Here is a 15,406-nt window from a genome sequence, read left to right on the forward strand (position 1 = left end):
AATTCCTTGTGTGTGTTCGAGGTAATGAGTTCCTACAGCTATTTTGCAACAATGCTCTTGGGTTTTGATGGCTTGCTTAGCTTGGTCTAGTTAGAAGGATTCAGTCCTGGCAGTTGAATTTGTGCAAATGGAATTGGGAGAGTTCTTATTGATTTCTACCGTGGTTGGAGAGGTGCAATTTCTCCGAGTGAGAGAAGCATAGGATATGTAATGATTTTTATTCTAGATGGAATCAATGGAAGTTCTTGGCTAGATGAGTTACAGTTCAGTTCTGAAAGGAAGTTCATAAAACTCTTAGGCAGCGGGTAGCCTCAGATGATTAAGGAAATGGTACTGCTAATTGGAAATAATTTGACGAGAGTTTATGTTTTAGTAAAAGGGCAATGTTATTAAGTTGATAGCACTTCGGTAGTATTGCGACACCTTTTTTTAGATCGACTGATGATATTCGGGTTTGCTTGGTGGCACAGAGAAATTTTAGAGTATCTATAGTGGAATGATTGGGTATTAGAGGTGTGGCATATATTCGGACGGCGAAATTGGGATAGGATATGGTGATTCATGTGTCGTATGGACGTGGAGACGGAAGTTCTCATATTCAGACTATGTTGTCATTGTAGATCATGTGTATCAACACTGTTTAGTGACTACCGAGATTTGGAGGCCCAAGTGGATCTTTCTTTGCTTGGTATGTCAGATTTTGGATGTGATATTGGGGATTTAGACTGACGTCTCAGTGTTGGGTTATTCTGGACTATTGCGTTATGGGCTAGGTTGGAAATGCCATAGGTTGAGTGGCGATGTGCGTCGGGTTATGTTCTAGTGGAGTGGTTTATATTTCATAGACCCAGCGGACGGCTAGGAAGGATTGTTTTTCTTAATTGGGCCTTCGTGATGGATGTCAGTGCAGAGGTTTCTACCATTGATTCAGTTCTGGTGTTGAGGGACTTTCCAGAAGCGTTTCTTGTGGCCGGGCATGTCGTTGGGCGAGGTTATGGATTTCGGTATTTATGTGATGCCAGGCACCGTATCGTATGGCTCCGGCAGGAGTTATGGTAGTTGAAGAAGCAACTTTAGGCTTCCTTGGTAAGGAGTTCGTTGTCAGGCCAATGTGGATGCGTGTTCTAGCTCGAGTCGGCTTGGTTGGCCCCGAAATATATTGTTGAGGGATAGGTTGATTCGACCGTTATTAAGCTTATTAGTGATCTAGGGAGGTCTATGAGTTGCATTTATGTGTTGCAAGACATTATGATTTATTGGTTATGGGCACATATGGTGTGGTTCTAATGGGGCTCATAGTGAAAGTCGAGCGGGAAAAGTAATCGGGTGTTGCTCGGTGAATGGTGTATCGGTTACGTCCTATCGGGTTTGCGTGGTGTATGTTATTTGCTTCACCGTGAGTATGATGAATTGCTTTGGTTCCAGATATCAAATTGTGTGTGGTTGTCAATTTCGAGCATAGTGACTTAAGGTGGTTCCATGTGGAGCAGTGTTTAAATAAGGTCGTGCATTGCAGTGAATATATGTGGAGGTATGACCTTGTAGGTTAGATTCGTGCATTCTGTTCCTATGATGTGAGACGGGTTCTCGGTCCTGCGTTGTGGTGGTACTAGTGAGCTTGAGGTACAACTCTTTCATTTGAGTCATTTTCATGATTTGAGTATGTTCGGACCGTTGCTTATTGGTGCGCGTATTATGCTAGATGTGGCTTAGGCCTCTATTGGTGTGACATGTCACCAGGGTAGTGTGTTGGGTCAGAGTAGATCGTTGGGATCATTAATGAAAATAAACGGATTCGATTTCAGCATGTTTGATGGGTAAACATCGAGGTTCGGTTCAAAAAAAATTGCTATGGTAATTGCCAGAGGAGAAATGGCTTCATGAATGGTTGATCTGAGAAATGGTTATGGTTTATTGCGTGTTTCATTTATCGTTGGCAGTATATGAAAGTGTTGGAATGAGACTTTAGCTGATAAGAGGTTTTCTATCGGTATTTGGTTGTTATGGGCAGCTGCTGTGAATAGAAGTTATTGCTACGAGCGTTAGAGTTATATGGTATATCATGGGATTGCTCCCAAGGTTGCAGGCATGGGTTACTATAGCTAGTTCGGGTCTATTCAAAGTATAGGTGTGATGTTTTGATCATATTGATGGTTTTAGAAGTGAAAATGTGGTTCTATAGTTTATTGGCTAGATTAGATTGTGCAATTTTAGTTAAACGGTGTTATCAGACCTATATGAGATAGGGTGACGTGGGATCACCCCCGGCTATATGCATGGTAAGGTTATTCAGCGATTGGTGGGCTTTTAGAACAGCTCTGGGTACGTTCGAGGATGAACGTGTGTTTAAGTGGGGGAGGATGTAACGACCCGACCGGTCGTTTTGAACTTTTGCACTTTGATCGCCAGTTCCCGAGCATGACTTGCCCCGTGTAACGTATTATGACTGATGTAGATCATTGGTTTTGGTTTTCAGGAAAAATCAGAATGAATTTGAAGGAACAGTCTCAGTTGGAAGCTTTGAATTTGAAAGGTTTGACTAAGAGTTGACTTATTTGTATATGAGCTCGGATCGGAAATATTATGATTTGGATAGCTTCGTTGGGTGATTTATGACTTAGGAGCGCGATCGAAATGCATTTTGGAAGTCCCTGGAAGGATTTGGCTTGAATTGGCAAAGTTAATATTTTGGCGAATTCCGGTTGATAGATGAAATTTTGATTCGAGGGTCGTAATGGAATTCCTAAAGTTGTTGTAGCTTCGTTATGTCATTTGTGATGTGTGTGCAAAATTTCAGGTCATTTGGACATCGTTTGGTCGACTTTTTGATCGAATTCGAATTTCGGAAGTTTTGGAATTCTTAGGCTTGAATCCGAGGGTGATTTGATGTTTTGATATTGTTTTGAGCGTTCTGAAGGTTGGAACAAGTTTGAATTATGTTATGGGGTGTGTTGGCATGTTTGGTCGGGGTCCCATGAGGCTCGGATATGTTTTGGAAGAGTTTTTGGAAGATTTTGTCATTTTGAGCATAAGCATGTAATGATCCAAAGATCCATTTTTAGTTCTAGAGATCGAAATTTGATTTCGAGCCTTCCGGAATTTTGATAATGAATTTAGTTGGGAAAATTTTGAAACCCCTCTTGGTTTAATTTGAGATTTGAGGGTCGAGTTGATGTCGGATTTTAGTAAAATTGGTATGGTTGGATGAGGTTTCGTATTCCGTAATTTTTATCGGGTTCCGAGACGTGGGCCCCACGGGCGAATTTTGAGTGCAATTTCGGATTTTTAATGAAAAATGTAGAATTTCATATGGAATTAATTCCTATAATTTTTATTAACTGAATCGAATTATTGTGGCTAGATTCGAGGCATTCGGAGGTCGATTTGAGACACAAAGGCATCGCGAGCTAGAGGATTAGCCGGTTCGAGGTGAGTAATGATTGTAAATGATGTCCTGAGGGTTTGAGACCCCGGATTTGCACATCGTAGTACTATATTTAGGTGAGACACGCGCTGGATGATAAGCGCGGGATCTTTTACTATCGGGGATTGTGACTTGGTCCATCCCGATTGATGATTTTACAGCATATTTGATTGAAACTTATTTGTTATCATCATGATTTGGGCTGATTGTCATACTTGGGCTTCGTGCCAATTATTTGAATCCTTTGGGAATTTTTATCACTGTTTTGACTTATATTTAAACTCAGTCCTGTTGATAATTATTGTTTTACAAACTCAGCCGCTTTTATGCAGATTTGAAAACTCAAATGATATTTCTAAATGGTATTTTGGGCTGAGAACTACTGTTTTACAAATGCCCGAGGGGCTTATGATGATTTTCGGACTAAGTGAGGCCGAGGGCCATATGTGAGGATATGCTGAGTGATATGAGGCCGAGGGCCTGAGATACTATTTATGCCACATGGTGGCTTGAGTGATGTGAGGCCGAGTGATATGAGGTCGAGGGCCTGAGATACTTTATATGCCACGCAGTGGCTTGAGTGATGTGAGGATATGCTAAGTGATGATGCCACGAGGTGGCTTAATATAGTGCTTGGGCCGTAAGGGGCTCCTCCGGAGTCTGCACACCCATAGTGAGCGCGGGTACCCATTGTTCTGAGTGATTGATACTATGCCCGAGAGGCTGATATGAGTGATTGTGAGGTAGCCCGAGGGGCTAATACTATTCTGAGAGTGAGTTCGAGGGGTTGTTACTGTTCTGATATTGAGCCCAAGGGGCTGTTACTGTTCTGATATTGAGCCCGAGGGGCTGGCACTGTTCTGATATTGAGCCCGAGGGGTTGGTTCTGTTGATATTATGCCCGATGGGGCGGTTTTTTTTACATGTTTTGCCCGAGGGGCTGTTTACATTTCTATCATTTTTGTTACTCACTTGTAAACTACTTGCTTTACTTGTTGGGAAAAAAAAGGGATTTTCACTTGATTTCTCACTGCTTTACTGTTTAAAGTGATTTTACTGCTTCAGTATAGAATACCTTGTGTTTTTGTGTGATTTCTTGCCTTCAGTCTTTATTTATTATTATTACTCACTGAGTCGGAGTACTCACATTACTCTCTGCACCTTGTGTGCAGATTCAGGTATGTTTTGGCTGATCAGAGTCAAAGTCATCAGGGTTTAGCAAGGTAGTTGCCGGCGTTCGCAACACTGCTTTTCTCTCTCCTCATTTCATTAGTCTGTATTTGTACACTCCAGGCTTTCAGTTGCATTTATACCCTAGTAGATGCTCGTGACTTGTGACACCCCGGTTAGGGCTGTGTCGGGTTGTGCTTCCATTAATTATATCATTAAATCATATTTAAACTATTTATTAATGTTTAACTATTTTTGAAAAGGCGATATGGGTTTGTTGGCTGGCCTTGTCTTCACGAGAGGCGCCATCACGACCGGAGCGGGGTTTGGTTCGTGACAGAAGGCAACTTCCTAGTCTTCAAATAATCTATGTATTTGTTCCTCCAATCCCAGGTTAAACTTGTCGAGTTTATTTCGGCATGGCCTTCTTTTACTACCGATTTTATGAGTTGTACGACTGTTCCTGAACTGAATTCATCATCATCAACCAATGATCCCAAGTTAGCCAGAGCATCGGCTTCGCTATTTTGGTCTCGGGGCACATGCTGTAGGGTCCATTCTTTGAACTGATGCAGTGTTACCTGCAACTTATCTAAATACCTTCGCATTTATTCCTCTTTTATCTTGAATATCCCATTGACTTGATTTACCACAAGGAGGGAATCACACTTAGCTTCGACCACCTCGACCCCAAGGCTTTTAGACAATTCGAGACCTGCAATCATGGCCTCATATTCGGCCTCGTTGTTAGTTAAATTTACAATTCTAAAAGATTGCCTAACTATATTACCCGCAGGTGGCTTCCGCATGATGCCGAGCCCGCACCCCTTTACATTCGAAGCACCGTCTGTAAAGAGGTTCCAAACTCCCGAGGTAATCCCCGAGGTTAACAATAATTCCCTTTCGACTTTGGGTATTAAGGATGGCGTGAAATTGGGTACAAAGTCTGCCAAAATTTGTGATTTGATGGCGGTTCGAGGTCGATACTCGATATTGTACCCGTTAATTTTGACTGTCGATTTGGTCAACCGGCTCTAGAGCTCAGGTTTGTGCATGATTTTCCTCAGTGGGTAAGAGGTTACGACATATATGGGTTGGCATTGAAAGTATAGTTTTAACTTTCTAGAGGCGCTTAGCAAAGTGAGCGCCAATTTTTTCAGGTGAGGATACCTTGTTTCGGCCTCGTTTAGAGTTCTACTAACATAGTAAATAGGAAAGTGCGTACCTTCCTCTTCTCAAACTAAGAATCCACTTGCTGCCACCCCGGATACTGCTAAGTAAAGGTACATGTGTTCATCCACCTTCGGAATATGGAGCAAAGGTGGACTTGAAAGGTACCATTTGAGTTCTTCCAAAGCTTTTGGCACTCTTGGTTTCAAGAAAAGTTATTCTTCTTCTTCTTCTTCAATAGTGAGAAGAATCGATGGCTTTTGTTTGAGGACCTCGATATGAATCGGCCCAGGGTGGCTATATGCCCGGTTAGACTCTGAACAGCCTTGACACTGTCCACCATGGTGATGCCTTCTATAGCTTTGATTTTATCGGGATTAATATCGATCCCTCGATTGGACACCATGAACCTGAGGAATTTTCCGAATATGACCCCGAATTTTCTGGGCTCAGCTTCATATTGTACCTCTTCAATATGTCAAATGTTTCGCACAAATGTTTCAAATGGTCCTCTGCTCGCATGGACTTGACTAACATATCGTCAATATAAACCTCTATTGATTTTCTTATACGTTCTTCAAACATCCAATTTACTAGGCATTGATAAGTGGCTTCGACAAATTTTTAACCCGAATGGAATTACATTATAACAATAGGTGCCGAATTTAGTGATAAAAGAAGTCTTTTCTTGATCGCCTGGGTCCATCCGGATTTGGTTGTACCCGAAATAGGTGTCGAGAAAGCTGAGTATCTCGTGCCTAGCCGTTGCATCGATGGTGCGATCGATGTTAGCCAAAGGAAAAGTGTCCTTAGGGCATGCCTCGTTCAAGTCATTATAGTCTACACACTACTAAATTTATTTCCTTTTTAGGCACTACCACTACGCTCACCAACCAGTCTAGGTATTTAACTTCCCAAATAGAACCTATTTTAAGGAGATTAAATACATGTCTTTGATAAATGCATTCTTGAATTTGGACTGAGGCCTCCTCTTTTATTTAATTGGGTGGAACTTTAGATCCAAACTCAACTTACGAGTGGTTATCTCCGGGGGGATCCTTATCATATCAAGATGGGATAAAGCGAAACAAGATATGTTAGTTTTAAGAAAACTAATGAGTTATTTCCTGAGCTCGGAGGTTAACCCCGTGCCAAGGTATACCTTTTGATCCGGTAGGTGTTTAGTTAATATGACTTACTCCAGCTCCTCGACCATCAATTTAGTGGTGTCGGTGTCAGTGGGATCTATGAATGATCTCGAAAGTCTGTAATCATCCTCCTCGTCAATTCCTCGTTCCTCCTGTCCGACCGAGACCAGCATCGGTGGTTGCTATTTGACTTCTAATTTTTTGGTCGTCTCTATGCTCCTCAATGTCGGGACAGCAGGCATCGGGAGTACTTCCTTGACTGCGAATATCTCTCTTGTAGCCGGCTACTCTCTGTATACCGTCTTGATTCCACCCGGAGTAAGGAACTTTAATGCCTGGTGTAATGTCGAAGGCACTGGCCTCATGTTGTGAACCCATGGTCTTCCGAACAAAGCATTATATCTCACGTCCCCTTCGATCACATAGAACTTTGTTTCTTGGATGGTCCCGATGGTGTTCACGGGTAGGGTTATCTCCCCTTTAGTGGTTTCGCATGCCATGTTAAATCTGTTCACCACTCGAAATGCTGGCATTATTTGATCTTGTAACCCAACTGCTCTACGGCCCTCGATCTGATGATGTTGGCCGAGCTACCTGGATCAATCAACAGACATTTAACTCGAGATTTATTGATAAGTACAGAAATTACCAGTGCATCATTATGAGGTTGTACGATACCCTCTGCATCCTCGTCGCTCAATGAAATAGTTCCCTCCGAGATATAATCTCGGGTGTGTTTCTCTCTTGTGATCGACACTTTAGTGCATTTTATCATCGGCACTTGAGGGGCATCGATCCCTCCAATGATCATGTTGATGACGTGTTGATGTTCCTCTTGTCCAGTCTGTTTTTTGGCGTCCCTGTTTCTAAAGTGATTTTTGATTCGATCACTCAGAAATTCTCGTAGGTGTCAGTTATTAAATAACCGGGCAATTTCTCCTCTCAATTGCTGGTAATCTTCAGTCCTGTGACCATAAGTGCCATGATACTTACACATCAAGTTGGAATCTCTCTAGGCGGGGTCAAACTGCAGTGGTCGAGGCCACTTTGTCTTTTTGATGCGTCTGATGGCTGATACGGTCCTGGCAGCATCGACACTGAAGTTATATTCCGATAATCATAGTGCCTCCCTGGCCCTGAGTGGTTTATCGAAACTATTTTTGCTCATTGGACCCCGACTATTTTGGCCTTGATCGCTCTTCTTTTTGTTCCTCGTAAGGTGACGCCCAGATCTGTTACCCCTCGAACTCCTCTATATGATTGATACCAGTCTCGGATCGATCTCGATTTATGACCGACGACTCTCTTAGATCTGTTTTCAGTTCGGATGGGATAAACAGACCCAGAAAGGGCCCCGAGCTGATCATTATCGACTCTGATTTTTGACTAGTACCTGTTGTGGACGTAACCCAAGTTACCGCCGGGTACTCTACCAAATTTTGTTTTAGCTGGCGTGAAGCCAATGAGATTCGGGGGATAAGTCCTTGGGTGAACGCCTGAATGGCCCTATCATCCGCAATCAGTGGCAAATCCATCTGCTCCATTTGAAACCTCGATACGAACTCCCTGAGCATTTCGTTGTCTCTTTGATTTACCTTGAAAAGGTCCAATTTTCTAATCTCGACCTTGATGGCCCCGGCATGTGCTTTCATAAAGGCATCTGCAAGCATAGCAAACGAATCAATGGAATTTGGGGTAAGTTGTGATTCCATATCATTGCTCCTTTTGACAAAGTTTCTCCAAACCTCTTTAGCAAAATCGACTCAATTTCGTCGTCTTCCAAGTCGTTACCCTTGATGGCACATGTGTAGGAGGCCACATGCTCATTTGGATATTTGGTTCTGTTATATTTCAGAATATCGGGCATACGAAACTTCTTCGGGATTAGCTTCAGTGTCGCGCTTGGAGGAAAAGGCTTTTGGACAAATTTCTTGGAGTTCGGCCTTTCAATATCGGAGGCACTCCTGGGATTTGATCCACCGAGGAATTATATGTCTCTACCTTCTTGTCGTTTTCCTCAATTTTCTTTTCACATGACTCCACTCATCTGGCCAATGCTTCAAACATTTTCATTACTTCGGGGTTGACAACGGTCTTTATTTATCCTGGCCTTTCGGTGATCTACTCATTTCTTCGGGTATTTTTCCGGGATGGTTTGGGTTCGACTCTTCTAGGGACGCAACTTTGATTTTGTAGTTGGACTATCGCCGCATATTTGGCCTGCAACATTTCGAAGATCACTCGTAAACTGACTTCGTCGCCTTCACCTTCGGGCGCTCCTCGAGCCATTGGTCGGGTTCCTCCAGGAACTTTGTTCTCAGGATCGGTAGGCAGGTTGGCGTCGATGGCCATATGAGAGTTAACATCAACTGACTCTACAACTGGGATTCCGTTGGGATCAGCAGGGGGCACCTCATTGCTAGGCACCATATTGTTGTTTTCGTCATGATGGCCTGACTCAACATCAACGTTTAAGTGTGCAGACTGAAAGTTTGACAAAAAAAATTTAAGATGTCCTGAAATTGAAACCTTAAAGAGCAAGCGTAAAATAGAGTGTGTTATGAAAATTTGTATCAAACCACCACTATTATCCTTAGCTCCACGGTAGGCGCCAAACTGTTTACCCTTAAAAATGGATAACAATTGAATTTATACGTGATTTTAAAGATATGTGGATTAATTGAATATAAGTGATCAATAACGTTAAATAAGTGAATTAAAGATAAAATAAATAACCAAACTAGTTGTGATGTTGACTCCGGGCTCGAGCCTAAGCTTAACAGTTGTTCTGCCCTCGATTCGAAGCCAAATAATATGTGAAGAGCTATGAGAAAAATAAGAACTTTTGAATAACTTAGAAGCAAAGAAAGCAAGTTTATATTGCCTTGATATGCGTTTTACCGTGCTCTTATTAAATAAAATTTACCTCTTTTATATATAGTAGGAGAATTTCATCCCTAGTACAATTCTAAGAAAAGTAAAAATCTTCTTTTTCGTTAATCACTGTTCTGTTGCCGATACGGGCCGAGATCCACGCCATGATATTCAGTTGGGCACGGATATCACGGTCCTTCGTTAGTCGTGTACAACAGTTTGGTAATCCTTTTCAAGGTCTTGGAGCTCGAACAGGATTCGGGAGGTATTGTCTTGATGGCTCCGGTGGTAAGCACTTCGTTCGAACCTTAGTACAAGAGGTTCCTAGCTTCGATTCCGACTCAATGTAATCATGTCCTTGCTTCGTTTGCCCCACCGAAAAATTGGTTCGCTCAGTAGCCCCAATTTTATCCGAAAGCAAAGTAGGAAATGAATGATGTGAGTTGAAGCTAATTTCATAGATTATCACGAGTACTACTACTAGTGGTCCATTAGACCATTTAATTAAATGTACCTAATCTGATCATACTATTAGGCCAACAAGGTAATTCTCACGTGTAAACGTACCTTTGAAAACATTATTACTCAACTTGTTTTTGAGAAATATTTAACGAGCGATCAAGGTTGATTTATTGATCAATAAAGTGAATGCAAACTTTAAAAATTTGAATTTAAATTCCAACAATTGACAAACATTAAGTAATTTATTTTCGTCTGACTAAACTTTGATAAACATAATTACTCAGTATCTGTACCGGTGAGAATTAACAAATAGCCCCAAGAAATCATATGTAATAGTTGAAATACGCACAAGTTAATTTTAAAAAAAATAATGAGATAGGATTTTTAATTTATTTTTTGACTTTTGCCAAGTTGAGATTTTTTATTTTTATTCTTAAATTGTTTCTTTCCGGAGCTTTGTCGGATAAAGAATTATAGCTGACTAGCTGAGGAATCTGAAGTAGAAAAAATAAAGAGGAGAACCACAACTAAATATGGTCAATCTTTAAAGATAAAGTCGCTCGATATATTCATTAATGGCCGGAGAGAATCTGGAGAAAATTTCCTCGCAAATAAGAAAGGGTCATATCGTTTAGCAACAGATAAATCCGAACTGTTGGTTACTTCATCACCATATCGAGGCCGGGCCGATCGAAGGGTCGAGATCAATCCTGGTCCCACCTCGCTAGCTGTGTAAGTACGAGGATGCCCCCCCTGACTACCCTTCCAGTTAACGTGTGTTAAAGTTGTTGGAACACAACCTTGCGGGTCTACCATGTTCAGCAGCGTAGAGAAATAATGCTCTTCAGGATAACACGTGGAAGCTTCTAAGCAAGGTAGCTTGAATTTTGACCATAACTTCCTGTCACGCACAATTATCCGCGCGTGCTTACGTTTTATAACAAAGAATTGGGACCCAATTCGAAAATCTTCAAACTTCACTTCCGGTAGCATCGCGTGTTCCCCACGCGCCGCCCATCTGTCGTATGCCCAGCTCTCATTCCCCAGTATCTCAATAAAGCTCTTTTTAGAGTTTATCAAAACTCTGTAAGTGAAACTAAAAGAGTGAAGCGGAATACAAGATGGGGAAAGAAGGGCAAACATGTAATTCAACTTGTCATGGAGGAGTGCCCGGGCGAGTAAACGGCGCCCCGCCGCAGTCAGAGTTGGAGAGTGGCGGCGAGTGGGTTTTGAAGGGATGACTTGGCCAGCAAACACGCCTTGAAACGGCGGCGTATAGTTGAAACGTGGGTCGGCGTGTATATATATGTTGTAAAGGTTTTTAGGCGTATTATTAAAGAAAAGCTCCCATAGAGGCGCAAATGGAAGTGGTGTGGTTGTGAGAAACATGAATGCTAGTTTCTTTGGTGCTGTAACTGGTTGTGGTATTGAGTCGACTTTGGCAGCTTCTTGAAATAGTAAGTTATCATCAACTTCCTCGTGCAAATGTACTACTGAAGATAATTCTGTACTAGGATGTTCTTTGCTGTGTTTTTGTTGGATACTATGATTTGTTGGTGGGGGGAATGTGGATATAGGGGTAGAACGTATGTCACTACTAGTACTATTTAAGGCATGAGGTGGTGTAATATTATTAAGAGGGGTAGTGATAGTAAAGATAATAGCAAGTGGTAAGCAAAGTAAAAGAGCACAGAGTAGAGAGATTGGAGAAGGAGAAAACATGATGTTAAATGAGGTAAAAGGTAGGTGGTGGGTGGTGGAGGGTGGAGGGGGGATGGAATGAAGATGGTGATTTGTTAGGGTTGAGCTAATTAATTACAAGTCCCAATACTACTGTTAGAACTTGAAAAAAATACTAGCTAGAGTGGAAAGTATAATTTGTTTATGTTTTATTATGTAAAAATTTCGCATGTAATATATCTAGGTTTTTGTTTTTGTTTGAATTTTGAGCTGCCATCACTCTTTATATAGAGTGGATAAATCTAAAATAAAGTGTAGTGTGAATAGGAAAGTTGTGCATCATCTTTCTCGTTGGTTAAGTTTGGATTATTATCTACGTGGTGAACATGCATATAAAGGTGGGACCATGTTTTGGTGGCATTAAGAATGTGTCCCACATGAAATATCCAACAAGAAATGCTTCGGACTCGAGTTACTCGTGCAATGCAAAAGTGATGAGTTATTTAATTTTGACACTCCGTAGCTGCCTCTCCAGATAATAGTTAGAAATATATATAGTACATATTTTGTATATTATATACACAAGTTATATAAATTTTTATATATGTTTTAATTATCGAATGTAAATAATTCCGACACGGACTAAAAGCAAATAAAGCCCTATAATATTCACCTTAATTTGTTAAAAAAAGAAAAATACTCTAATTGAGATAGAATAATAGTAATTTGGAAACTGTAGTGATTAAGCCAGGAACTTGTTTGACCAAAAAGCGTCAAGCTTTTTGCTAAATTAATTAATGCTGAGATAAAGGGTAAATCTTAACCAAATATAACTAACTCTAGATCAAAGTATGTTAAACACGAGAATCGAATATGATCGAGCTTATAACTCTTTCCAAAATTATTAAAAGACATCAAGTATAAACGATAAGCTTACATCTTTGACGTATTGTTCTGTAATGTAAAAGCAAAGAAGGAAAAGAAGGAATGTCATTGATAGCTAGGAGATCTATCTTTATTGATTCAGCGATGACGATTACAAAGATCTACAACCAAGATCTAAACTTTCGCGTTATTTTTTTATTTTTATTTTATAAAACTAACTTTTCATTTCATCAAAAAACTGTCATTACAAAATTAGGTTAATGCTGACCATCAACCTCCTAATCACTATTACAAATAGCAAGCTAATTACACTATCAATCAAATAATGACTACTCTAAGGGTACTTGTTCAATCTTTGCAAAGTTTGTTGCCATTTGATTTTTGATCTCCCTTGTATGTGCATGTGTAGAGAAATCTCTTTACATATCTCATCCACCATATATCTGCCTTTGTTAAATCTAAGGGAATTCCTTTCACGCCAAATACAGTATACTACCATCGCAAAAGCTGCAGTGGTAATGTCAGCCATGCCATTTTTCCTTTTTGCGATATTACTGATCCACTCTATTTCATCTTGCCAGCATCCAATCTTCCTTGTAATTTCCAGCCACCTTAGTATTTTGTCCCAAACTATGCTTGTGTTTGAACAGTTAAAAAAGATGGTTAAATATTTTCACACTTCTAGCACAGAAAATACAATCTTGTGGTACTTGGATTTCAAACTTGAGTAGTCTGTCTACCGTGGCTAACCTTTGATGAATTTCCAACCATAAGTGAAATTTGAACCTTGGGTGAACCTGTGTATGCAGGCGTATGCTCTTCCAGCTAACCTTGGGGAATTGAGGTAGCATCTGAATGTATGCTTTTTGAATTTGGAATCTGCCTTACTTCACCATGTCTGCCAATGTTATATTAAAATTGGCATGCATTGAGTTCACATGTACCAAGTCTCTTTTTGCTTTTATTATCTTCCTGACCAACCAAGCTGCTGCCTTAGGTGTGCCCATTGTATCAATGTCATTGTATTTTATGTAGTAACTATGAGTCCATTTGATCCATAAGTCATCTTTCTTCATCGCCAATGGCCATAATTGCTTTAGAATTGATGCTTTGTTCCATAACCTCATATTGATAATGTTTAATCCATCTGCTGCTTTAGGCTGACCGATCTTATCCTAAGCTATTAGTGCTTTCCTGGAAATGACATTTGATCACATCCAAAGGAAAGTTCTGTATATGGTCTTAAACATTTTCATGATCTTATTAGGCAGTAGGAATATTTGAGCCCAGTAAGTTTGTATGCCAAATAGTATAGACTTAATGAGTTGCACCCTTCCAGAGTAAGATAGCATCCTAGTTGACTAGCAATTTACCCTTTTTAGTAATCTTTTCCACCAGTGGCAGGCATTGGTGGATGTTCAGTTTCTTTGCAGATAAAGGAACTCACAGGTACTTAAAAGGAATAGATCCCTCTGTGTATCCTGTGAGATTGAGCAATAGATCTTTGATATGATGTTGAACACCAGCAATATACATAGAACTCTTATCTATATTTGCTTGAAGGCCAGATGCAGTAAAAAATATGTTAAAGGTTTCCTGCAATTTGGTTATTGAGGTTATATCTGCCCTGCAAAACATTAATAGGTCATCAGCAAAACAAATATGAGTCACCCCTAGTTTTTTTTGCATCTTGGATGGTATTTGAACTCCTTTGAGATTGATAGTTGGCTCATCTCCCTTTGTAAATATTCCATTGCAATGACAAATAGACAAAGAGACATAAGATCCCCTTGTTTATTCCCTCTCTTAGCCTGGAAAGGTTTGGTAAAGCCACCATTGAGTACCAAAGAGTATAATACTGTTGACACACATTCCTTATCCAATGGATGAATTTCTATGGAAAACTAAGGTCAGTAAGCATGCACCTAAGAAATTGCCAATCCAATGAGTCATAAGCCTTTTTAATGTCAACCTTAAGCACACATCTAAGAGATAAACCTCTCTTATTATAGCCTTTGAATAGCTCGTGGCTAAATAGAATGTTGTCAATGATATTCCTTCCTTCAATGAAAGTAGATTGAGACTTCCCAATAATCACATGTATTACATTCTTTATTCTTCTAGTCAAGATCTTGGCAACAATCTTATACAGTGTAGTCCAGCAAACAATAGGCCTATAATCCTTCACTTTTGTTGGAGCTGGGACGTTAGGAATCAATGTAATGGTTGTACAATTCCATGCTGGCATCATTCTACCTGTGTGAAAGAAGTATGATACAGCCTCACAAATGTTTTGCTTCCCTATCTCCCATTTCTTGGTAAAAAACTCTATAGGATAACCTTCAACTCCAGGGGCTTTATCCTTAGTCATATCCTTGACAACTTCATCAATCTCATCATAAATTAATTCCCTTATTAGTTCATGTTGATATTGTATTGTAAGACAGTTCCCTGCTTTAATAATTTTGGTGTTTTGACATGGCATTAACCCATTGGCATTCCCCATTAGCTGAGTGAAGAAGCTGATAAACTCTTTTTTCATAGCTTTTGGATCAGTGATCTTCATTCCCATGTCATTATATACAGTTGTAAT

The 15,406-nt window shown here is 40.3% G+C and overlaps 1 protein-coding gene across 1 annotated transcript; it reads right to left on the reverse strand.

Moving 5' to 3' along the window:
• Nucleotides 1–10,533: 10,533 nt before the first annotated feature.
• Nucleotides 10,534–12,151, reverse strand: LOC104245102 (glycosyltransferase BC10-like). The gene has a single exon (XM_009800671.2). It carries the CDS (start codon nucleotides 11,968–11,970, stop codon nucleotides 10,786–10,788), a length of 1,185 nt encoding a protein of 394 aa, XP_009798973.1. The 5' UTR covers nucleotides 11,971–12,151; the 3' UTR covers nucleotides 10,534–10,785.
• Nucleotides 12,152–15,406: the final 3,255 nt, after the last annotated feature.

The sequence above is a fragment of the Nicotiana sylvestris genome, chromosome 7 (genome assembly GCF_000393655.2).
Source record: "Nicotiana sylvestris chromosome 7, ASM39365v2, whole genome shotgun sequence".
NCBI classification, from domain to species: Eukaryota; Viridiplantae; Streptophyta; class Magnoliopsida; order Solanales; family Solanaceae; genus Nicotiana; species Nicotiana sylvestris.